The 25,776-nt window shown below is 38.4% G+C and overlaps 1 protein-coding gene and 1 long non-coding RNA gene across 5 annotated transcripts in view; one reads left to right on the forward strand and one right to left on the reverse strand.

Moving 5' to 3' along the window:
- The window catches only part of LOC148146857 (uncharacterized), an 85,637-nt gene extending 74,386 nt beyond the window's left edge, over positions 1–11,251 (forward strand). The window contains exons 2-3 of the long non-coding RNA XR_015760116.1: positions 1,214–1,298; positions 11,136–11,251. This is a non-coding gene — a long non-coding RNA (uncharacterized LOC148146857). The remainder of the gene's footprint in view (positions 1–1,213; positions 1,299–11,135) is intronic.
- Positions 1–25,776, reverse strand: part of ttc17 (tetratricopeptide repeat domain 17) — a 95,052-nt gene that overhangs the window by 16,281 nt on the left and 52,995 nt on the right. For all 4 annotated transcript variants that reach the window (XM_087996320.1, XM_043705479.2, XM_043705477.2 and 1 more), the window contains 8 exons: positions 24,015–24,083; positions 20,929–21,153; positions 19,162–19,348; positions 12,788–12,952; positions 9,171–9,442; positions 6,783–6,957; positions 5,287–5,407; positions 2,060–2,219 (listed from right to left, as the gene is read on the reverse strand). In XM_087996320.1, coding sequence (XP_087852446.1) covers positions 2,060–2,219; positions 5,287–5,407; positions 6,783–6,957; positions 9,171–9,442; positions 12,788–12,952; positions 19,162–19,348; positions 20,929–21,153; positions 24,015–24,083 — 1,374 coding nt within the window. The remainder of the gene's footprint in view (positions 1–2,059; positions 2,220–5,286; positions 5,408–6,782; positions 6,958–9,170; positions 9,443–12,787; positions 12,953–19,161; positions 19,349–20,928; positions 21,154–24,014; positions 24,084–25,776) is intronic.

Consider the following 25,776-nt stretch of genomic DNA (forward strand, 5'->3'; position numbering starts at 1 on the left):
TTATGGAAGGAAATACGCCATGATTATTTTTGCTGTCATACATGTGACTCCAGGTTCACAGTAGTGTGGTTGACTCTTAACTACATTCTTTGAGGAGAAAGTGAGGTCTGCAGATGCTGGAGATCAGAGATGGAAATGTGTTGCTGGAAAAGCGCAGCAGGTCAGGCAGCATCTAGGGAACAGGATAATCGACGTTTTGGGGAAGAAGGGCTAATGCCCGAAACGTCGATTCTCCTGTTCCCTAGATGCTGCCTGACCTGCTGCGCTTTTCCAGCAACACATTTCCATCTCTTAACTACATTCTGGCAGTTAGGAATGAGCAATAAATGCTGGGCTAGCTGGCAATGCCCACATCCCATTACTAAATTAAAGTGAATAAATTAAAGAGAATAAATTAAATCTAGTCCAACCTACATCAATGTATTAGAGAGTGTACAACAATGTACCACATGCCAAAAAGCTGCACAATGACTATTGAATGAAAGCCTAACAACATCCTTTATATAAGTCAGGTATCCTTTATCAAAAACCTCAGGACAAACTCTTTTCTGAATAAAGGATATTTTTGGCTTTAGGATACAATGCAGTAAAGAGATTTGCAAAACTTTAATTGCTTGTTCTATCTTGCAAATCGGGTTAAAATCAAGATTATAGTCTCTGTTTGGAATGCTGAATTATACAAATTATACATTAAGGAAATACAAAAAACAGACTGCATCTCAGATGCACTGATCAAAGAAACGGATTCTGAATCTTGCAAGAGTTAGATTAGTTTAGATAACTTACAGTGTGCAAACAGGCCCTTCGGCCCAACAAGTCCACACCGCCTCGCCGAAGCGCAACCCACTCATACCCTTACATTTACCCCTTACCTAACACCACGGGCAATTTAGCATGGTCAATTCACTTGACCTGCACATCTTTGGACTGTGGGAGGAAACCGGAGCACCCGGAGGAAACCAACGCAGACACGGGGAGAACGTGCAAACTCCACACAGTCAGTCGCCTGAGGCGGGAAATGAACCCGGTCTCTGGCGCTGTGAGGCAACAGTGCTAACCACTGTGCCACCGTGCCGCCCACATTTTGGGACTGTTCAGTTTTGCCAGCTATGTTGGGAAATCTTTGCCATCTTACTTAATGAATCAGTTAAGTAAGTCAGTTCTGAACAAAGGTCATTGGACTCGAAACATTAACCGTGCTTTCTCTCCACAGATGCTGTCAGACCTGCTATATTTCCCCAGCAATTCCAGTTTTGGTTTAACAGAACATCAGCTTCCACAGGTCTTTGTTTTACTATGTAAGTAATTCAAAATGGTTATTACCTCCTGTGATGGCTGCACCCATCTATTATTGATCACATTGTGTGCATAGGTTTGTATGAATAATTATTCACAGAGCAGAAGAATTTGGGACAAAATAATGACCACGCTTAGGTCCACTATGGGTCTGCTAGGGTCCTTTGAGGAAAAACATGGCTCTTAGTCCAAATAGACGTGAATGGACCTTAAGGTAAAACTCTTTTTTTTCCTACCCCCAAGGGCCTGACTGGATCCAAATGGCCTCATAGACACACTGGATTTGGACCCTTTGTGGAAAAAAAAGCTTTGTTTGTAGGCCTGCAAAATTCTTTTCCAAAGCACCTGATCTCAGCAAATCTACAGATCTGTTTGGGTCTGTTCTTGAAAGACCTTTGATATTTGGATGTGCGGATAAAGGATATCTGACCAGTACTTCAGTCAAATGGCTTCATCCATGTCTTGCAAGAAACTATTCCTAGTATCCGAAATCATATTGTGGTGAACCAATAAAAGATTGCACTATGCAAAGCATGCTGTAGTCTACAATTAGTCACAGGATTGGGAATAATTTGATTACTTTGCATCATTATATTTGGTTATACAAGTGATTTAATATATTAGACATATATTATAACATACATTATTTGGCTGATCAATATAATACTTTTTAAGCTTCAAATTTGACTTAACACACAATAAATCAATAAAGAAAACAGGAAGTTTCATGGCAGAGGTGATTTCTTCCTGCATTTCAGCTCACCTCCTTCAATTGGCTTTCTCCAGTATAATGAATACTGAGTCGACTCGCTACACCATGTAAATGGTCTAAAGTGTGCATACTGGCAGGAAGATTGGCATTACAAACAGGTTCTACTGCTGGCTCTTGCAGGCACGTGGCAAAGTCAATATGTTCTGTAATACTAGAAGAAAGTTGCAAAATACATGACAATGAGTTTCTGAAAACTAAAGACAATCATTGGAATTTATTTACAATGGTGACTGTAGTGACATGGAGACTGGTTTTCTCAACATTGAATGTTATAAGATTCCGAAAGGCACTTTATTAGTCTTGCACTAAAAAATATTTGAACAGGTTACTTTTCCTACTGTTTTAATGTTGCGATTTATATCTTTTCCAACATTTCCCATTTCAAACAGAGCCAAGTCAGTTTATTTTGTGTAAAAGTAGATGAATGCATATTACATCATCACACATGGCTATTTGACCAGGCTTTTGGAAAAAGTAATCCACTTAGCCCCATTTCTTCTGACATTTGTGTGTCACCTGTTTAATTTATTTTCTCTTACAATTATTTATCCAATTCTCTTTTAAAAGCTAAACTTGATGTCACTATAACCACATTTTCTGATGATATTTTATGACTAACAATAATTAAATATCATATCTAAATTCTCATAGAATACGACGTGGCAGTCAGTTGGTCCATTGAATCTTTGGATGTTCTGAAAAACCAATTTGGTTTGACTCATTTCCCTACTCTTTCCCATTTACTTGCAATTTGAAGGACTGCTTTGGAATCTCTGACTACACTAGAAGCAAAGTCCAATCACTTGTTGCTTAAACACATTTTTCTCTGATATTGCTACCTGTACAGTGTATTAGCAATATGAAATGGTTAGCTTCAATTATTGCTCAAATGTTTGAAGTGTCTTATCCTTCCATTTGTAAACTGTGCACTATCCAGGATAGACATTAATGGTCTTAGGCCTATTCAGGAATCTGTGCAATGTAAGGCAAATAATGATCTGACTAAGGTAGCAGGATAATTTTGATGCAGCCTATTTCAGCATCAAGTCTACACGATAAGCAAATAGCTCAGGCACTATTCACAATGATACTGATAAAGCCAATCCTATACCACGTGGAACTGTAGGAATTCCACCCTGTATATTGACGAATGATGGTGAGCGGACAGAAGTCAAGACCTTTACCAGATTTCTCAATAGGCATATCAAAGAACACAATTGTGTTGGAGTGCTCCATTACAAAAGTGAAAATGAACACATGATCTAGCCCATTAAGGTATGTAAGAAAATTCTTAAAGGCGGTTGCAGATTCAAATATAGCAAGCATATCGTATACAATATATATTGGAAATAAACCAGGGGTAGGAATCAGGAGTCATTCCATCAAAAACTGGTGGCAAGGACTTCCCTGCAGAAATGAGGAAAACATTTATAATTGCTGCAATCCCATAACAACACTATCTATTTAGGCATAAATGGTGCGATGTTAAAATTGAGATTCAATCCTGGGAAAAAATAGTGGACAAAACTGTAACATAACAGTCAGTGTTTAAAGTGTAGACACACTTTTCAAATTTCACGTGAAATAACAAACATTAACTGCCACATCATTGTACAAAAGTGTCCTCAACAGCAACACATGGTCTTTGATCAGAAACAATTTTGAGATCAGGCAACATCAGATATTTGGGACAATCAGGCTCATTAATTCAAATTGTAACAATTTGTCAGAACTCATTCCAACCTTGGAATTTCTCTCATATTTTAAAATATACTGACAAACAAGTTGAGTTTATGTGTACAGGCAGGAAAGTGGAGTTAACAGTGCAACCAGATCAGCTATGATCTTACTGAATGGTAGAACAGACTCAATGGGCTGAATGGTCTATTCTTGCTCCAATTTCCTATAATCTAATGTTGGTGATTCTGTTCTGCTCAAATTTTCCTCTCTTCTTACATCACCCAAAACTCCCGTTGTAATCAAATTCATACAGTGGCAGCTTGTCTAGATCATGATAGTGACACATCACAAATGACTTGAGGGCATACTAGTAAATCGACGCAATGTCCAGTGAGCTCAGGGACATTCCACTACTATCAATATGTACATCTTGCATAGTTTTTTAATGAAGATGAAGGATTCTTCCACCCCTCAAAAACTTTTTCAGCATGTCTAATTTTCCTGCAAAACTGGATAATTTTAGTTAACGTAAAAAAGTGGTTTAATTAAAAAACTGAAGTCAAAATACCATGAATGAGATAGATAACTTATTTTATTACTACAACACAAATTCATAATTTTTAGATGATGGTCCGGTCAGCACAGAAAAGTATTGAGAGTGTAAAAGAGAAACATCACTGCAAAACTGTTCTAAGCACAAAAACACCACTAACATGTACAAAATAATTTCCCAAACACAAGTAACATGCCTAGTGTCTAAATGACAGACAGAGATTAAGTAAATTCATATCTCGGACCAATGTTTTATCCTTCCACCCTAAAAAAATTTCAATCAATGTTTCCAATGATGAATTTACAATAGTTTATTATTTTTGATTTTTTGTTATTATTTATAGCTAAGTTGTCCAATGCACATTAATTCACTTACGACACGTCTCAAAATAAGATGAGGTTAGAAATTAAAAAGTGCGTCTCTGGCAGCTGTGCAAAGAAATATTCTCCTTTACAAGTTATAATATCTATAGCCATGTAGGTTCAGAAATTCATTAATGCCTTGAATGTTTTTGTTACTTCAAATCATTCTGGAAACCAAACAGTATCACAATTTAAAACATTTTTAATTTTGGATAATCACAACTGATACATCTGAGCTCCTTAAAATTATACATACTTCTAAATTTACAGTTATTTCTAAACTATCCTTTCAGGATAGAATTTCTGATTATGTTCAGTAAGACTTAATTAATTGCTGAAGAATAAAGCTTGGATATGTAGACTTTACACTGTTGGCAAATTGAAGTGCATACATAATGAGATAGTTTAAACACATACAAAAGGAGACTAAATTATTTTATTTCAGCTAGCGCTTTTGTCTATGTTAATTTGGTAAAAGTCCAATGAGGACAACTAAAACTGCTTCAATGTACAATAAACACCAGCCTCGTTCGTGATGCTCCCATCCTGTGTATGCTAAGGTATTTAGGACATATATGCAATAAAAAATATTCATATTATCTAAGGAAAGAAATCTGGCTTACTCTATATTTTTGGCAGAAACTGCTAGCCACGTGCTTGCAACCATTGTGAGTTCCACTCTACGGATTTTCATGCATTCATCAGGGCTAGGCCATCCAAGGCTGATATAATCTCGCTTCTTTCCTGTAAGATACACAAATATGAAGCCAACTAAAACAGAGCATCTGGTATTATAAATCTCCTTGTTCTTCATAATGTACCATTCCTAAAGTTTAGTCAACTTGGCACAATGCAAGACATAAGAAAGTGCATGCAATTTTCTCATTACTGCTCCATAAGAAAAAACATGATAGAACAATACTACATGGTAGAACAATACCACCCTGCTAAATCAGACAGTGCATCTATTTGTAGCAAATGAGTTTCAGCAGTACTTCATTGGGCTGCTAGATGGAGCACTATGCAGTGGTATATTGATTCATCTCAGGAACAATGTCTGGAACTAATCTCAGGAACTAAATTTGTTTTGTGACTAATAAAGTGACATTAGCACCACTTTTCAAGCAATGCTGCAAAGATGAGATTCCCTAATTTTGAGTTAGCATAAACTGGAAGTTTATAGCAAACGTATAGACAATTCTATTATTTTCACTAATCTGTGTGACAATGAGGATTTGCTGAGAAAAATTAGAGAAAGTGAAATGCACCACATTAATGCTCCTAACATTCAGTGTTCAAAACATGTGTGAACATTGGAGATTTGCAACCACTTAATTTAATGCACACACAAAGTTTCATGAGTATTACCGAGAAGTGTGCTGACCACAAAGAAGTCCACAGGGTTTGAAATTACAAATTGGTAATATAGCAAACATTTTACTTTGGACTGACATGAGGAGAAATCCCTTCAGTTGGAAGATGAGTGTCTTTGGACAGACGTTTCTCTAAGGGAGTCAAGCCACAAGGGTGCAGTTAGGAAAGTGGAGCTGAAGTCGAAGATCAGCCATGTATTATACTGAATGGTAGATGGTCTAACATTGCTTTTATTTCTAATATTTGCATAATCCTGTAACTAATGATTATTATTTTATTCTCCAGAAGAATTATCAATTTCCATGTAGGTTATATAGATTGGGGGCAGCATGGTGGCTCAGTGGTTAGCACTGCTGCCTCACAGTACCAGGGTCCCACGTTCGATTCCAGCCTCGGACGACGATGTGGAGATTGTATGCTCCCCCCATGTCTGTGTGAGGTTTCCTCCGGGTGCTCCAGTTTCCTCCCACAGTCCAAAGATGTGCAGGTCAAGTGAAGTGTCCATGCTAAATTGCCCATAGTGCTAAGTGCATTAGTCAGAGAGAAATGAGTCTGGGTGAGTTACTCTTCGGAGGGTCAGTGCGGACTGGTTGGGCCGAAGGGCCTGTTTCCACACTGTAGGGAATCTAATCTAATCTTATACATGTGTTACAAAGATTCTGGTCCAAAGGGAAGAGAGATTGATCCATGCACAAAATAAAGTAGCACGAATGAATTCAAAACCTATATTTTGATAATCATTTACCTTGTGGTCCTGGTGATGGTATTTTAGGCCCACTTATTTCAAATGCAGAACGATAACGATCATCTTCCTCAGTTACGAGATAACTGTCACTTTTCTCACTGCTTCGAATACTGTAGTCTGGATTATCTACACTGTCTATTTTTGACTTCTTAATACGTTTAACTTGGACAGTTATCTTTTTCAAACAAAAATGAAGAGTTTCAAGATTTAAGAATGTAAACAAGCAGTATATTTTGTCTTAATTGCAAAAGTAATCATTCTTAGAGTGTCAAAAGCAGTTTATGTAAGAATCGATACACATCTAGTGTAAATGTAATTGCTGACCACAAATATTACTTAGTGAAAAATATACATAAACATATCACAGCCATGCTTTTTTGAGCCCATCAACTGTAATTTCGAAAATAAAGTTGTAAATAAAAATCAAACATTATATATTTCACAATAACATGACTAAATTTAATCAATGAACAGTTGTTTTTATATTTTAATAGCTTCATTAAATCTTCTAATTCAAGGTCTTGGACTTCCAAACAGCCTGGGCTATGACAGACCATTTATACATCAATAACCGATTACAGTTTAAACCCCACATATGTGCACTCTGAACATCTACAATTTACAATTTTCCAGCTTCAAATTATGTATCAGTTTTTAATAATGCATAATGGTGCGCTCCTGGGAACATAAGAAATTGGAGCAGAAGACTGCAAAGCCCAATGAGCCTGATCTGCTGTTCATTATGGTCATGGTCCATTTTACTCATCTACACCCTTTCTCCACTGGATCCCTGAAAGACCAAATGTCTATCAACATCTGCCCTAAATATATTAAATTAGACAGAGTCACAACCCTTTAGAACAAAGAATTCTGAAGAGTCACAACCTTTTGCATGAAGAAATTTCTCCTCATCCCAACTCTAAATGATCACCCTTCTACCCTGAGATTTAGATTCCCTTGTTTTAGATTCTCCAGTCAAGTATAATGTTCGGCATGGACTAGTTGGACCAAAGGGTCTGTTTCTGTGCTCCGGAGGCCGGGGTGGGGGGAGTGATCTTCAGGGGATACCTTGTCAAGCCCTTTCATTATTTCACTAAAATCTCCTCTCATTCTTCTAAACTCCAAGGACAGTCCTCACATCCCCGGAATGAATCAGGTCAACATTTGCTGTGTGGCTTCATTGCAAATATATCTTAAAGATACACACAATATTCTAAAATGTGGACTCTCAAAGACTCTGCACAAATTTATCCTTTGTATTCCAATACTCCTGCAATAACATCCAGCACACCATTGCCCTTCATTTTGTGAGGATTTATTTAGATATTGTTTTTGCATCTACACATTAAAAATTGGGGTCCCTCAATGGCTCAGCGACTCCATTCAGTTGAAGATTTTGGGGTTGATCCTTTACTTCTGTGCTAACTCACTTAATTTTACAATGGCACCAGCAGTTCTCAGTGCCCTAATCTAGGGAAGGAATTAAGGGATGAAAAACTTGACAGGTGCTCCCTGACCTACCTTAAAGACTCATCCATGAAACTGACACCATACATTCTTCACTCATCTCACACCCTCCTCGCCCTACCTAGCTGGCAACCTACCCCAACACTTTACACATTACGGCATGCAGCACTGTAAAAGGAGGCATGAATTCAGCAATGATTCTCTCCATTGATGTCTTCAATGGTTCCTGGACATGAGTTGAAACTAAGAATTCTGACCCTAATTGTAATCTCTTGGCCAATATTTCAAATTTAGTTAGCCACCTCCAGAAATAGAATATAGCTAATTTTGAGCAAATATGGACAGTGTGATTTATTAACATTTGCATGACTGTTATTGACAAATGTGACAACGTTCAATCTCACGAAGTTTTGATAATTTTTTTTCAGGGATATTTAAAGAATTGCGAAGGTTCAAATCTGACAGCCTGTTTGAAACTCCCACTGCTGCAATCATAAATACAAAACAATATATGTAATTGTATTATAAAAACCTCTGTCATTTGAACATCTTTTGCGTTCATTTCAAGGGCACAGATACTAAGAGTTCTAAAGAGACTTTCATTCATCTAGTACACTTCATGACTTCAGGACACCCTAAATGGTTAACAGCCAATCAAATACTTGTAAGCTGTCGCAATAAAAAAATAGGAGATGATGGGCTCAGATACAAAACATCTTAAGAAGCTATCATGACCAGAGACCAATGGAATATGCACGTTTATAGGTACATACATCAATAATTTATGAATCAATTTATAGATAACAAAGTAGCGCATGGAAATAAACAAATGACCAAGTAATATCTACAAACCACACTGATTGCAAAAATAGCATTAACTAAAAAAAAAAAAAATTCCCTTTATTACTGAATTAATCTTACCCATTCAGCTTCGTCATCATCATCATCTTCACAATCTCCAAAACAGGATCCTGGTACTCCATCCTGGACACCTTTCTTTAAAACCCGAATCCCCTGTAGGTCCACTCGGTGACCTTTAACCTCAAATGCTCCTTCAAATGCTCCCAAAAGGTCTTTTTCTGAGGGCCAAGTATTTTCAAAAACTTCTGATGTGGCAGATGGATTTTCATCAGTCTTCAAGGTTTTGGGAATTTCTCTTTCATTAGTGCTGTTGTTTTCTGCTATAATTACAGCTATAAACAGCAAGTACCCATTAATTAACAATACTGGAAAGAGAGGTAATGATTTCTTCAGGGTGCAAAACAAATACAACATACCTTAAAGAATCCATAAATGACATGATCTTGAATTGTCTGGAACTAAGACAACAGAACATAGTATCTATACAGCAGAAGAGTAAATGAGTCAAGATATACCGTGGAGAACATTCCAAAGTGTTAGTTGTCTCATGCTCGGTGATCTACATGAAAATGTGTTATTAGCTTGTTTGATCACAGATCTAGTACTGCACAGGCTTCATTACTGCAAACAGTTCTGCAATGGTACAGCATTAGACCAATTACCCTTGATTCCAAATGGCTGAGTCGCTACGTGGACATGTTCCGTTTTATAAAGATGCTCACTTATCCTACTGATAAGTGCTTCAATTTGACAGGAAGCAATTATAAGTTTCAAATGAACCAAAGAATTATGGATGCTGGAAATCAAACAAAAACAGAAATTGCTGGAAAAACTCAGCAGATCTGGCAGCATCTGTGGAGGAAAAGCAGAATTAACATTTCAGATCCAATGAACCTTCTTCAGAATGGGACCTCTGTGGTTCCTGCATGCAATGACTTCTGAATCTGGAAGCTTGTCTGTTGGTTTGCTAATCACACCCAACAGGCTGCATAGCTGGGAGAAAGTGAGGGACTGCAGATGCTGGAGATCAGAGTCAAGAGTGTGGTGCTGGAAAAGCACAGCAGGTCAGGCAGCATCCGAGGAGCAGGAGAATCGATGTTTCGGGCAAGAACTCTTGCCCGAAATGTCGATTTTCCTGCTCCTCAATGCTGCCTGACTTGCTGTGCTTTTCCTGCATGTCTGAAGTTCGGTGAGCACCCAGGGAGGTTCATAGTAAGGTTAACAAGCAATATTCCTCTTTAATTGGCAATTCCCCACTTCCTCGTGAGAATCTTGTCATGATGTCCAGAATTTAGTTCAAGAACGCAGTGAGTTGATCCTGCATTTGAGACAGACCTCGCTGACCTCTGTTGTTATATTGCCACATTACTTGATATAGCCCACATACCACTATCTTCACTTCCAAACCTAATGTGTCATGCATAATTTTCTAACCTTCGTGTTTTGTTTAGAACAATTAATTGATCAAACCATACCACGGATAGTTTTGAGATTCATTCTACTGTTATAATCCCCCAACTCCTGTCAATTGCCTATAATTGCCATAAATGTCTCTAACCTCACTCCTTGTAGTTATCATTCATATTGAAGCTTTCAGCATTTATCTGGGTAGTCTCTCATTGCAGCTACATAGGAATCCTCTATCCATTGTATTACAGCTAAATGATCAATTTAAACCATGAAGGTTGCTCAAATGTGTTGTTTTCTCATACATCTGTTTCAAAAGTGTACTTCTTTTTAAAAATCTGATTCCAGCTAATTTGAAGACTCTATCCATTTTGATACGTGAGCACAGTCCAACATTTTTAAAGGTGATTTCTGAGTTGGGAAAGTCCAAATAGAACCTTTTCAATCTTGAATACAGGGGGGTCTCATGTCCAACATTGCTCATATACAGTTGCATCACTGCAATGTTTTAAGTCACTGGGGTAGAAATCTCATTGCACATGATCAGATTATTTTTTAACATTGTTTACTATGGTACATGACCCAATCGGTACTACTTTACTGCTCTCCCTTGCTCAGACTTGAGGTTGCTCTGCTCCCAGCCATACAACTTCAGCCTCTCCATGGTGTACTAATACCCGCGGTTTGCAACAGGGAGCATCTATCAACCAAGACGCAGCCTATCTCTGACCATGCAGCAGCTCAACAGCAACCTCACCGCCACCTCCAGAAACCACCCGTACAATGTGGATATCAACATCAATTACTGGGCCAGTATTTACTCTAGTTGACTTTGGGAAGTATGATGAACTGCGATCTTGAAATGCCACAGCCCATTTAGTGTAGGCGAACCCAGTGATTTTGTTACCAACAAATGAACACTGAAAAAAAAAGGCTATTGGCCCAACAAGCTCGCCAAATCACAGGAGCTTAGGAGCAAGACGCAGATTATATGTTCCTTCAAATCTGCTCCACTATTCAATCAGATTATGACTAATCTTGCTGTGGTCTCAACTCCACTTTCCTGCCAGACCCCTAAATGCCTTTGTCAATTAAAACGCAACCTAACTCTGGTTTGAATAAATTCAAAATAGTAGAGGCTGGATGATTGAATTCCAAGGCTAACAACCTTTGGAGAGAAATAAATAAAAATCCTTATATCTGTATTAAAAGGGAGATCTCTTACTACTAAACTGTGTCTCCTAATTCCAATCTAGTCCAAATGAGGAACCCGACTAATCCATTCAGAATATTCTATGTACTTTTCAGCGGCCATAAACTTAGTGAGTAGTGGGACAGACTTGAGCGACTGAAAGACCTACTCCTGTTCCTATTTTTGAGGCTAACTGCCAAGTAAGAAACAAAACTTCCCTTTATTAATAAATGCAACTCAATGATCACATAAACCCAGAAAGATGACCTCAGAAATTCTTTCCTTCAGGATTGCTGCTGACATCCTTAAGAAAAATAATTCTCTTCTGCCCATCTGTGCAAAATTCCTTCAAACAGATACGTGCATTTTTTTTTGCTGAGTATGGAAATCAAGCAGAATCTACAATGTATTTGACCCATGATAAGGTCAACTGATGGATGTAAAATCAAATTATGTTCATTGGCATAAATTGTCTTTTCCAGATCTTTCAAACAATGATTTGTTTACATTTGTAAGTTGTCAATATAATTCTCTTTTAACTATGTCAATTCTGGTTTTGATTGTGATTGGAAAATGATTGTTCTCAGCTGAATTTCACTAATTTGTATTATAATTTTAATTACTATATAAACACCTTTGGGATCAATAGATCAACACAAGTATCAAGCATGTTTTTAACTTTATCATGTCCATTACAAAGCCAAGATGCGTTTTGGGGCAGTGATGTTGTGGTGTCTTCACTGGGCTGGTAATCCAGAGGACTAAGCTACTTTTCTGGGGATGTGGGTTCAATCCCACCACACCAGCTGGTGATATTTAAATTCAGTTAATAGATCTGGAATATAAAGCTTAACTACAGTAATGATAGTTGTCATTTTCAATGTCACCCAACTGGTGCATGAATGCTCTTTCAAGAAGAAAATCTGCCATCCTTAACTCATGTGACTCTCGATCCACATTAAGGTGGTTGACTTTTAAATCCTCTTTGGAGTGGCCTAACAAGTTACTAACTTCAAAAGGTAATCAGAAGTGGGTTACAAATCCACACCCATGAAGGAATAAAAAATAATTGACTCACATTTAAGCTCAGATGATGATGAATCCCCTGTTAAGTCTCCAGACAGCTGGGAAGCTTCTTCAAGGACGGCTTCCTCTGAGGACTCTATCATCTTTTCTGGATTGGTAAAATATTTTTGATGTTCATGAGCTGATAAGTCATGTTCTATGTTGTAACAATGGTCTTCTAGGAATAAGAACATTGACATGCATGTTTTATATTATTCTTGATTTGTAAGATTGGTGAAACACCATTTTTATTAAAGCTAACAGAAAATTAATAGATCAACACACGTTTCAACATAAACATGATTTTATATTGTAAGAAGCTTCATTTTCAACACAATGAAAGTATTAAATGTTGGAAACACTCAATAGTCCAGGCTGTATCTAAGGAAGGAGAAAAACAGCTAATGTTTCAGGGTAACAACATTTCTTTCACAAAAAGCAAGATACTGACCTTACCCAACCAGCTTGTGTCAACTTACAATTATACGTGATTCTACAATTAGATAACATTTGGTATATATCCCCAAGTGCTTAAAAAATGGTACACTTGCTTGTACTGAATGTTTTAATAGACAGGAAGGACCTTCTGCAGGCAAAAATAATATGCACCTGCTTCAATGCAACAAGCTAAGTGATAACCATTCTCTTGTTCATTTCTCAGGACAATATCTTGACCAGAGTAAACCCAGTGTTTAAAAAAAACCTGATGGCTAATTGTCGGTCATCATCAACTGGTGCATTCTCCATACAATACCTCTAGCAATCAATCCATTTGCTAACCAATTAGCAGGGAGGAGAAAGTGAGGACTGCAGATGCTAGAGATCAGAGTAGAGTGTGGGGTGCTGGAAAAGCACATCAGGTCAGGCAGTGTACGAGAAGCCAGAAAATTGATATTTTGGGCATAAGTCCTTCATCAGGCTGGAAAAGGAGGGCGGTGCTGAGTTGGAGGCTTGGGACTGGGATAATGTGGGCAGAGTGGAAATGAGGAAACTGGTGAAATCCACATTGATCCCGAGGCGGAATATGAGGCGTTCTTCCTCCAGAGGTCCCAAGGTGGAATATGAGGCGTTCTTCCTCCAGGCGTTAGGTGGTAGGGGTTTGGCGATGGAGGTGGCCCAGGACCTGCGTGTCCTTGGCAGAGAGGGAGGGAGAGTTGAAGTATTCAGCCACGGGGTGGTGGGGTTGATTGATGCAGTTGTCTTAGAGATGAAACGATCCTCAAGTTGGCGCCCTGTCTCCCCAATGTAGAGGAGACTGCATTGGGTGCAACAGATACAGTAGATGACATTGGTGGGCGTACAGGTAAATTTCTGTTGGATGTGAAAAGATCCTTTGGGGCCTGAGACGGAGGTGAGGGGTGTGGTGTGGATGCACTTTTTGTGCTTTGCACGTTTTGCACTTCCTGCGGTCGAAGGGGAAGTTGCTGTCTGCCACGGGCAGTGGGGTTGGTTGGTGTGGGTGTCCCAGAGATGTTCCCTGAAGCGATCTGCAAGTAGGCACCCTGAAGGGCTTATGCCCGAAACGTCGATTCTCCTGCTCCTTAGATACTGCCTGACCTCCTGTGCTTTCCCAGCATGACACTCATGACGTTAATCAATTAGCACTCTAATACAGGATGAATGATATATTCCCTTTAAATCGGCAATTGTTTTGAATTGTCCTAATGACCGAAAGATGAAAAGTGTAAACGAAATGTCTTTTTTTCCAGATTTAGACAAGACCATGAGCTTTTTAAAAATGCAACTGACAAATGTAGATACAAAGCAGCAAATTCAAATAAACACACACAATCTCCTATGTCATGCATGCCACTGGAGTAAAAACCAATACAATCTTCAGGTTAAACAAGATTAGAGAAGATAGGAGGTAACTTGACCAAAGAATTTGAACAGACTTAATTCCCAATTTGATCATCATGTTATGTTTAGATAATATTTTCATTTTTATTTGTCTATATTTGATTGGAAAAACAATTTGGAAAGTACAGAAGCACACTTGTTTGGACTCAGACATTTGCTTCGGTCTGAGCTTACAAGCTATGAAATGTAAAACATTGACACGAAAACATCAGCTGGTATTACTGCATGTAAGGTTTTTAATAGGCAATATCTACTACAACCAACATGTTTTCTGAAACAATCTGTTAGAGAGCCTCCAGTCCAGAGAAATTAAGCCATTATCTCTGTCTAGATATATACCCTACATCGCATCCCTGTGGAACAATGTGAAGTTGTGATTGCTCATTTTGGAAGAGATATTATTTAAATTGAGAACTGTAGAAAGATGTTACAAAGTTACAGGCGGTGCTTGTACATGAAACTCAAAAGCTGGCACACAGGTATAGCAGGTAATCAGGAAGGAATGGAACATTAGCTCTTATTTCAAGGGAGTGAGAGTATAAGAGGTGGAATGCCTTACTGCAGCTGTACAAGGTTATGGTGAGATCACATCTAAAGTAATGAGGGAAGTTTTGGTTCTCTTATTTAAGAAACTATATAATTTCATTGCAGACAGTTGAGAGAAGCTTCACTAGGATGATCCCTGGTATGGTGGGACTGACGTCTGAGAAAATATTAAACTTGTTGGGTCACTAACTCATTGGAATTATAAGAGTGAGGGGTTCTCTCATTGAAACATTTAGGATTCTTAAGGGGCTTGATGGAGTAAATGCTAATAAGGTGTTCCACCTCATTGGAGAGTCTAGGACAAAAAGGCATGGCCTCAGGATAAAGGGGTGCCATTTAACATTGAAGTGAGGAGTAATTTCTTGATGTAGGTTTGCTCGCTGCGTAGGAAGGTTCATTTTCAGATGTTTCATCCTGCTTTCTATGTATATGTTTGGGTTTCTTTGGGTTGGTGATGTCATTTCCTGTAGTGATGTCATTTCCTGTTCTTTTTCTCAGGGATGGTAAATAGGGACCAAGTCAATGTGTTTGTTGATAGAGTTCCAGTTGGAATGCCATGCTGCTAGGAATTCTCGTGCGTGTCTCTGTTTGGCTTGTCTTAGGATGGATATGTTGTCCCAGTCAAAGTGGTGTCTTTCCTAATCTGTATGTAAGGAAACTGGAGAGAGGGGGGATACTAGTTCCAACCGGAACTCTATCAACAAAGACACTGACTTGGACCCTATTTGATATCTGCACCCCCCCAGAACAAAAAGGACAGGAAACTACATCACCACCCCAAAGAAACCAAAACATATAAATAGAAAGCAGGAATCATCAGCAGTGCTTAGTCTGGAGGCTACTTAAGATGTTACCTAGTATGGTGACGAAAATGAACCTTCCAGCTCAGCAAGCAAACCTAAATCCAGAACCTCAACCTGAGTTACAAATCTTCTCAAATCAAGTCATTTCCTCTCTTTTTTTGAAACACCTTGCCACAGATAGCTGTAGGGCAGATTCCTTGCATACACTGAAGGCTGAGGTAAGCATTTTGATCAGCAGGAAAACCAAGGGTTAGAAGGAAAGGGCAGGAAAGTGGTTATGAGGAATGTCGAATCAGACACGATCAAACTGAATGGCAGAGCAAGCTTGAGCCTGCACCTATTCCAATTTCTTATGGCTTTATCTGAGATTCTATTAATGGTTAGTGTCAGGAAACATGCTAAAAGTTTGTTCTGTTATGTGCTTTAAGATCTTTCAAAGTCTTCTAGATTTAGGTAGTTTTCTTCTAAGAGAATTTATTGTGTGTAATAAATTTCTGTTCTGCTGTTAAAATCTGCAGCCCCAAATAAATATATCTTTATGACTGAATGCCATGTTACCTAACTAAACAAAATATATTAGAGTGGTGCTGGAAAAGCACACAGGTTAGGTAACATCCGAGGAGCAGGACAATCGACGTTTCAGGCAAAAGCCCTTCATCATCCTGACACTTTTGCCCGAAACGTCAATTTTCATGCTTCTCGGATGCTGCCTGACCTGCTGTGCTCTTCCAGCACTACTCTAATCTTGACTCTAATCTCCAGCATCCGCAGTATCCACTTTCACCAAAACAAAATATATGGTTTATCTTTCATTCTGAGATTAATTTGTTAATCTACTCTGCTGACCTTTAGGAAACTGCATGACCTGAGACATGGGTGGGGATGCTTCTGATTTACAGATAAATTGTAAGAAATTACCTTATCATCTCTTATTATCCAGAGCCACTTACATGGCCATTTCCTTGCCATTCAAAAGCCTATTTTCATTCCTATTCAGAAATCAATAAGAACATTATAGTTGGAATTCTGACTACTCCCTATAGTTAAAAAAAATGCAATTCACACCAGATCTGGCCATTAAGGGATGATTTGCATTACATTGTTTCTGGAGGTGAGGTGGTCACTACATTGCATCTTGAGTGGCATGTGACTGTAGGGGAGTGGCTGGGGTTTGTCTTGTGGGCATTACTAACTGTGATGTAAAGTTTTTTGTATAAAGGAAGGACTATTTCCTTTGTTTGGAGAGCTTTTGCCACAACTCCATAAGCCCTGCGATGCGTGTTTTAAAGGTTCCTCCAGAAAACTTGTATTGTACTGTGCTTAATAAATTTGGTTGTTGTTCACAGAAGTTGGTGTGCTGTAGTTGCATCAAGTGCGTAAGAATCTCAGGAAAAAGAACTTAACAGAGCCTAATCTACCATTTAATACAATCACAGCTGATTGAACACTTTACTGCCTTTCACCCCCATTATTCCCATAAACCTTTATGTAACTGGTAATCAGAATTCTACAACTCCTTGTTTTGAACATACTCAAAGTTTGAGCTTCCACAGTCCGCTGTGGACAATTACAAAGATTCACAACAGTCTGAATAAAAAACTTTTATCTCATGTCATCCTGATTGGCACCCATCTCATTTTCATGAAACTCCCTTGGTTCTAGAACAAAAGAATAAAGAACAGTACAGCACAGGAACAGGCCTTCTGGACCACCTAGCTTCCAGCGACATGAGACCTTTCTAAACTAAAAACCTTTTGCCTACGCAGTCCATGTTCCTCTATTCCCTGCCTATTCATGCATATGACAAGCTTCTTAAACATTGCTGTTGCATCTGCTTCTACCACCTCCTCTGGCATTGTATTCCAGACTCTTGCCTCTCAACTCCTTTAAACTTACTCCCTTTTACCTTAAACCTATATCCCTTAGGAAAAAGACTGATTATCCATTCTATCCATGCCTCTCAATTTTATAAATTTAAAATCAGGTCGTCCGTAACCTTCCAGCATTCGAGTGAAAACCGTTGTCCAAACTCTCCTCATTGATAATACCCTTCAAAACAAGTAACATCCCGGCAAACTTGTCCAGTATCCTCTCCATCCTTCACATCCTCTGGTAATTTGGCGACGGAACTATGCGTAATATTCCAAATGTGGCCTAAATAAAATTCTGTACATCTGTAACATGGCTTGCTAATTTTTACCACTTTGTTCTGACCTATGAAGACAAGCATGCCACATACTTTCTTGACCACCTTATCCATTTGTGCTGCCATTTTCAGGAAAGTGTGGACTTCTGTGCCTAACTCCCTTCTGCATGTTAATGCTCCTAAGGATTCTGCCATTTATTGTACACTTCCCTTCTGCATTAGATCTTTCAAAATGTTGTACTTTGCATTGCCGGAATTAAATTCCGTCTGCCATTTCTCTACACGTCATCTATCTCCTGCTGTATCTTCTAGCAATCCTCCTCACTATCCACAGTTCCCCAAATCTGTTATTCACAACTTATTAATCAGACAACCACTGATCACAGATTTCCAGTCAGAAAAACACCCTCACACCACTAGTGTCTTCAATGCCCAAGCCAGTTCTGTATCCATCATGCTACTTCACTGCCAATACCATGTGACTTCACCTTCTGTATCAGTGTGCCATTGGGGAACTTGTCTAAGATCTTGGTAGAGTCCAAGTAAACAACACTCACTGCCTTGACCTGATCAATCATCTTTATCACTTCCTGAAAGAACTCAAGTTTGTGAGATACAATCTCTGCTGCACGAAGCCATGCTGCTTATTGCTAAGAAGTCCATATTTTCCCAAATGTGAATAAATCCTGTTCCAAAGAATCTTCTTCAATAATTTCCCTACCACTAATATAAGGCTTACTGGCCTGTAATCTGCAAGATTATCCCTGTTACCCTTCTTGAACAAAAGAACATTGGCTATTTTCCAGTTCTCTACAGTTTGAGATCAGACATAACTAACAAAAATTAAGACTTAATGCAACATTATACGCTTTTAGGTGTCCATGTAGGTGAAGCTTTATAAAACATTGCGCATCTTACTTAGCAGAGATTTTGTCTGTACCCTTATGAAGACATATATATGCATCCATTTAAAAGATGGCATAATTATGGAGTTTTCTCTTTGCTTCCTTCAAGATCTACTCTATTGCTTACCTGTACACTTAGATGATGTAAGGTTATACAAAAAAGGATAGAACTGTAGGCAGCGGATTAACTTCAGGTTGCTGTCACATTCAGGGCATCTAGTTGTTCTGTCCAGCGCTGTTCTGAAGGCTTGAAGAGCAGCACTAATGTTCCTGAGAGCCAGATAGGCATTCCCTAAGCTTAGAAGTGTTAGTGGCTGGAAAAAGCAACACATTACGGTTAATTCAACGCTCAGACAAACTGAAATGATGCAAATTTTATTATTAGATTTCCGACAGTGTGGAAACAGGCCCTTGGGCCCAACAAGTTCACACCGGCGGCACAGTGACACAGTGGTTAGCACTGCTGCCTCACAGCGCCAGAGACCCTGGTTCAATTCCCGCCTCAGGCAACTGTTTGTGTGGAGTTTGCACATTCTCCCTGTGACTGCATGGGTTTCCACCGGGTGCTCCAGTTTCCTCCCACAGTCCAAAAACGTGCAGGTTAGGTGAATTGGCTATGCTAAATTACCCGTAGTGTTAGGTGAAGGGGTAAATGTAGGGGAATGGGTCTAGGTGGGTTGCTCTTCGGAGGGTTGGTGTGGACCCGAAGGGTCTGTTTCCACACTGTAAGTAATCTAATCTAATCTAATCAAAGTTTGTCAGCTATTGCAGCTTAGAAATAAAGCAAAATGCCACGTTTAGCAGTTGGGACATTTGTTACCTTTTGCCTCCATTAGGTTAACATCTGAAGTATTCAAAATGTGCAAATGGAAAATTTTAGACATATCTTCATCTCAAATGAAAGTATCAGTATAGATGTGAGTACTTATATTACTGCTAGAGGTAAATACAGATGAGGTATCATGCTGCAATGTGATAAGCACAAAGTGAAATAACACTCCTAAGACTAATGCTTTCAATTTTTCTAACACCATTTTCAAGTGCTTCATGGTTGTGATACTGAATTGATGGATCTTTGTTTGGAACCAAGGAGACAAAGATAAGAAATGACAACAGTTAAAGTGCCATCAATAAAAAAAATCTCATGCTTTTTTTCTCAGATGGAATTTTTGCCCACGGGCTCTCATTAATATTCATAACTTTGAAAATTGTATCTCATAACTTCTTGGTCACGATAGGGTCAAGATGTCATGATATAGTGCAGGACTAAGTTCTGATTTTTAATTTGTGCTGAGTCAACTAATCTATGTCACAGTTCCAGTTTAAAACACAAAATTATTCAGTGTGCCTTTGACAATGCAATTTTTATCGAGTGCTGGTGTTAAGATGGCATTAAAAATATATTTTTCTAGGATGTGGAAAGTGCGGGTAATCTGCAGTACAAAACTCCCCATTTTCACTAGTAAAAGTTACAAAATTTATGTGTAACTAATAACTGTGCACCACGCTATTCGACTTTTCCATCGAGTTTTCATAAAAAGCAACTAGTTCATTCTCTGTAACACAGTAGAATCTAAACTTCTATTTTCTAAGTTTACATTTTAATTCAAATATATGTAGTTCTTACAACTGACAGATCCGCTGTTGTTAGCTGACCACAGGGTCATTGATTTCAAATTGTTGTTATTGGGTCAGTTTCACTCAATTCCTACTGTGCATCTTGGTTCAACTTGGAAAGGTCCATCGATAGTATGGATCGCATGTGCCAAATGAATCCATAATTTTTTAAAAAGTGATTTATATTTTTAACTGGCATTTTGAACTCAAAGACAGCACAATTTTTGTGCGTTCTGACTTGATGCAGTATCAATTTTTAAAAATCTGGTGAAATTACCTCTGTGCCGTTAATAGCCAGTGCTTTTTGCAAAAGAGCAGCAGCATCCTGATGTAGCTCAATGTGAATTAGAAGATTAGCCAGGTTGACAAGTGGAATATCCATGTAATCTTCTGGAACCAGATTCAATGCTTGTCTTAAACAGTCAAGAGCAGAAGTTGTATTCCCAATAGCTCGCCAGTACAAACCAGCTTCATTCAATAGTAACCACATTGGAGCAGTTTGCTGGAAGAGAAGCAGATCTGTTGATTTTTCAAATAATAACTGCTCACTTCATCACCAAAATTAATTTAGATTAGTCAAAAAGTAATATTAGATAGTGTTAACAGTTGCATGAACTGAAAACATTTTTCCCAGACATGTGTACGTTATAAATTTCTACATAGTTTTTATAATCAGAGTAACTTGCTCTGTCTTGTATAAGTTTGGGTGAGACATCAGCATTATGAGTCAGAAGAACTTGTTCTGTCCTGTACAAAATTTCTCGGTATAGAATGAACTTTGACTTTAACAGGTCAGATTGCATGACAGTTGAAAAGTAATTGCTCACGTATTAAAATGGTAAGCATACGCCACATAATTATGTAATCAACAAATAAACGTGAACCTAAATTGACTGGCTAACCTTCAGGTTATCCAGTGAACAATAGCAAAAGTACAATAATTCAGATCTACCCATTGTGTTCACGAGACTAAACAGATTCAAGTACCAAACTAATTGGTACAATTTTTAAGGAAATAAAAGCTTGAGATGTAGGAATAATCTTTGAAGGTGACAGGACAAATTTCAAAAGACTGTTAAAAGCCGAAGGAATTCTCGGTTTTACCAATGGAAGAGTACGAAAATAACTGGTACACTAAGCCCTCATAAATTGCTTATTATATACCTCAACTGGAGTAGTGTGTTGAAGTCAGGACACCAAACTTTAGGAAAGTTTGCCATGGCTTTAAAAGGCTGAGGAAGAGATTGGAATGGGTAAAGATACAAAGATAAGAAAGAAATCAAGGTTTAGTGAGTGTGTGGATGGAATGTAATGTAGAAAAATCTGATGTAGTTTACTTTGACAGGAAGAAAAGAATAGCATACTATTTAAAGGGAGGGAAACTATGTAAAGAGGGATCTGGGTGCACTTGTACATGAATCACAAGCGGATCGAATCACAGCAAGTAATTAGGAAGGCAAACAGCATGTTTGGCTTTTATTGCAAGGGGAATGAAATATGAAACTAGGCAGGCGTTGCTACTCGGGTACAGGGCATTTGTGAAGCCACCTAGAGTAATGTGTACAGTTCGTGTCTCCTTTCTTAAGCTGGGATCTACTTGCATTCGAAGCAATTCAGAGAAGACTAACTAGGATGAGCTGTGGAATAAAGGAGCAGTCTTACGAAGAAAGGTTGAGTAGATTGTGCCCAAAGTTATCAGCATTAAGAAAGATGAAAGGTGATCTTTTTGAAACACAAGATTTTGAGGATGTTGAGAAGATGTTCCCTCACATGCAGAATTTAGAAATAGGGGATTCTACTCAAAGTAAGTGCTCTCCATTTAAGACAAAGATAACAAGGAACATCTTCTGGCAGAGGATCATCTTCAGAAATCTCTTGCATGAAAAGAAGTGGAGGCTGGTTTGTTGAAAATATTCAAGGATAAGTTAGACAGTATTTTGTCAGGCAAGAGTCAAGGATTATTGGGGGCGTGCAGGAAAGAGGAATTCTAATGAAAACCAGATCAGCTGTGATCTTGTTGAAGTTTGATAAGCCAAATGGTCTACACCTGCTTCTATTTCTTATGAGCTTATGAATTTGGTTATGTCTAGAAAAGCTAGGCTTATTAAATTAAAAGTTCATTAAATGGTGTTCAAAATTATGAAAGCTCTTAGTAGAGCAAATATGGAGTACACACAGACGAAGAGGGATACTAGTTTTACTAGGACAATACATCCATCCTGGGCCAGGCTAAACAAAGACATGCACGGAAATTCCTGGAGGCCTGGCATTCACACTGGAACTTCATTACCAAACATATCAATTTGGACCCCAACCATTTGGACCTCCATTACCAACATCTCAGAAAAAGAACCAGAAGTGATATCACCCACCACAACAGATGAAAACACAAACAGCACAGAACACTAGCTTTCATCAGAAGCTCACTGACGTTACCTAGCATGGTGATGAAACGTCCGAGGACAAATCCACAAGCTCAGCGAGCAAACGTACAACCTGAGCTACAAATCTCCAAAATCTCAAGGAGTAACTATTTCAACTGATTAAGCACTCTTTTATATTTATAACGTTAATAATATTTTTAGATAGTGAATTACTGTGATCTAGAATGAATTGCCTGAACAGGTGACAGTAGACTCAATAGTAACAGCACCAACATTCAAATGAGCATTATAGATAGATATAGTACAGATTAAAAGAGAGAATAAAAAGAGGGAAAGAGCACTAGAACAAGACTGATTAGACACTCAACCAAAGACAGGATGCTATTCGTGGGGCCCAAAGTCAATGTTGAGGACTATTAGGGCAATTCTCTCCTGACTGTGCTCCCATCTTTGCTTGGTCTGTCCTGCCAGTAACAGAGGACATATCCAGGGATGGTGATGCTGTTATCTGGGATGAAGCTATGATTCTATGAGTATGATAATGTCAGGCTAGAGCTTGACTGGTCTGTGAGACATCAAGTGGTTATATGCTGTAGCTTCACCAGGTTGACATCCCATTTTAGGTATGCCTGATGTTCATCCTGTTAAGTACCCAAGCACTTTCAGTGCATCAGCTTCACGATAATGGTACAGCGGGGATGATACTAGGCCATGATGTTATATTTGTGGAGATATACAAAAAAAAGTGCACAGGAGACAAAGTACTTATTGCACATTCATTACAGGTTATGCAGAGAAGAATACAGACAATGTTAAAGAGATATTTTTATGTTTGCAAATTTATTTCTGGGAAGCAACAGGAAATTTTTAAAATCAGCTGATCAAACAGATTTATTTTGATACTTGAAAATATGAATGTTTAAAGTGCTAGAGACTGTCTGGATTTTACTTCTTTAATCTGATGAAATTATCAGTTTACCTTTTCAATAGCTTGAGAGATAACTTCTCCAACTTGTTCCTCTATAATACTCAAGTGAGAAAACAGAGCCTGTTCAAAGAAAAACAAATATTTGCGAAGTGAACTACAAAAATGTAGCCAAAGGTTGCATTTTACATCATCTTTGAATGCCTCAATTGAACTTGCATCCACCATACTTCCAAACAATGCATTCCGTATCCTAATCACTCACTGACTGAAGAAGTATTTTTTCATTCCACCTTTGCTTCTTTTTGTACATTATTTTAGGTGTGTTCCATCTTCTGTGCCTTTTCACGATTGGTAACTGCTTCCCCCTATCTACTCTAGGCAGACCATTTATGATTTGAAACTGTCTATCAATTTCTTTTGGTCTTTCTCTCTCTAAGAACAGGCCTAACTTTTCAATGAACCCTCGTAACTGCAATTCTCATTCCTGGAACCATTCCCGTGTGACATATGCATGAAATATGACACTGCATGAATAACACCATATTTTGCAACTGTCAAGTCTTCTCCACTATATCAGCGATGCCTATCCAGTTAGTAAGCTACAAAATGTCTTGAATGCATTGACTTAATTTGGTCAATAACTTCTGCATTCTATGTTTAATTGAAATAAAAGTATTGTTTGTAGTATTTTCATCACATTTGTACTATAATTTCCAGTCACTGCGCTGTACAAGAAGAAAACGGCACTCTCAATCCCATCTCTGGTGCTTTGAATGGCAATTTATTAATTCTTACAATAAAGTGACAAAGAATCAGCGAGTGAACACGTGAAACAATATTGAGGGAGATTTTTCCAAAATAACTGGACTGTTTTGTGATTAAAAAAAGGAATGGCGAGATGTTAGGCTGTGCATGTTTGAAACCAGGTGAAAACATACGCAAGGAATACAGAGGCACAATTTTAAAGTGTAAAAATGAGATTGGGGGAAAGCAGCATCGTGACTGTCCTACAAAAGGTTAAATAAATAGAAGTGATATAATCCAATAAATGTGGGTTAACATACCAACTTAGGATAAAATACTACACCTATTTTTCAGCAAGTTAAACACCAAAGGTCTTGGTTCAAGGGGACTGGAGTACATGTACAACAAAGTCTTGCTACAAATTAAGAGGACTTTAGTAAGATCACATTTGGAGCAGTGCGCGCAGTTTTGATCTCTATACTGAAGGAAGGATATACTTGCTTTGGAGTTGATACAATAAAGGTCCAACATATTAATTCCTGGAATGATGTGATTGTTCGATAATGAAAGACTGAGTCAACCTGGGACATATTCTGTGGTGTTTAAAAGAATTATGTAATCTCACTGAAACATCCAAGATTGTAAAGTGGTTTTGTTGAGAGAGACAGAGAGGCTGTTTCCTTTAACTGGGAAATCTAGAACTCAGGCCACAGCCTCAGGGAAAGGGACTGATTATTTAGGCTTAAAGATAAACTTATTGACTGAGAGTGTTGTGAATCTTTGTAATTTTTTTGCTGAACAGGATCATGGATGCTCTGTTGTTAAATTGATTGAAGGCTGAGAAAGACAGATGTTTGGTCCCTCAGAAAAACAAGAGAGATCAGGAGTGGGGTGAAAAGGGAAACTAGCCATGAACTACTAACTGCAAGAGCAGGCTGGAGGGGCCTAAGGTTTACTTTACTCTTCCAATCATTTTGTTCTGGCTCATTGCTCCCTTGCACGTTCTGGCACCAGTTTCTCTTGCACCGAAAGATGCTCCAACATTAGCATTAACAATATTCAACAAGAG

The sequence above is a fragment of the Chiloscyllium plagiosum genome, unplaced genomic scaffold (genome assembly GCF_037043375.1).
Source record: "Chiloscyllium plagiosum isolate Xiang-an unplaced genomic scaffold, Cpla_swu_hap1 HiC_scaffold_18, whole genome shotgun sequence".
NCBI lineage: Eukaryota > Metazoa > Chordata > Chondrichthyes > Orectolobiformes > Hemiscylliidae > Chiloscyllium > Chiloscyllium plagiosum.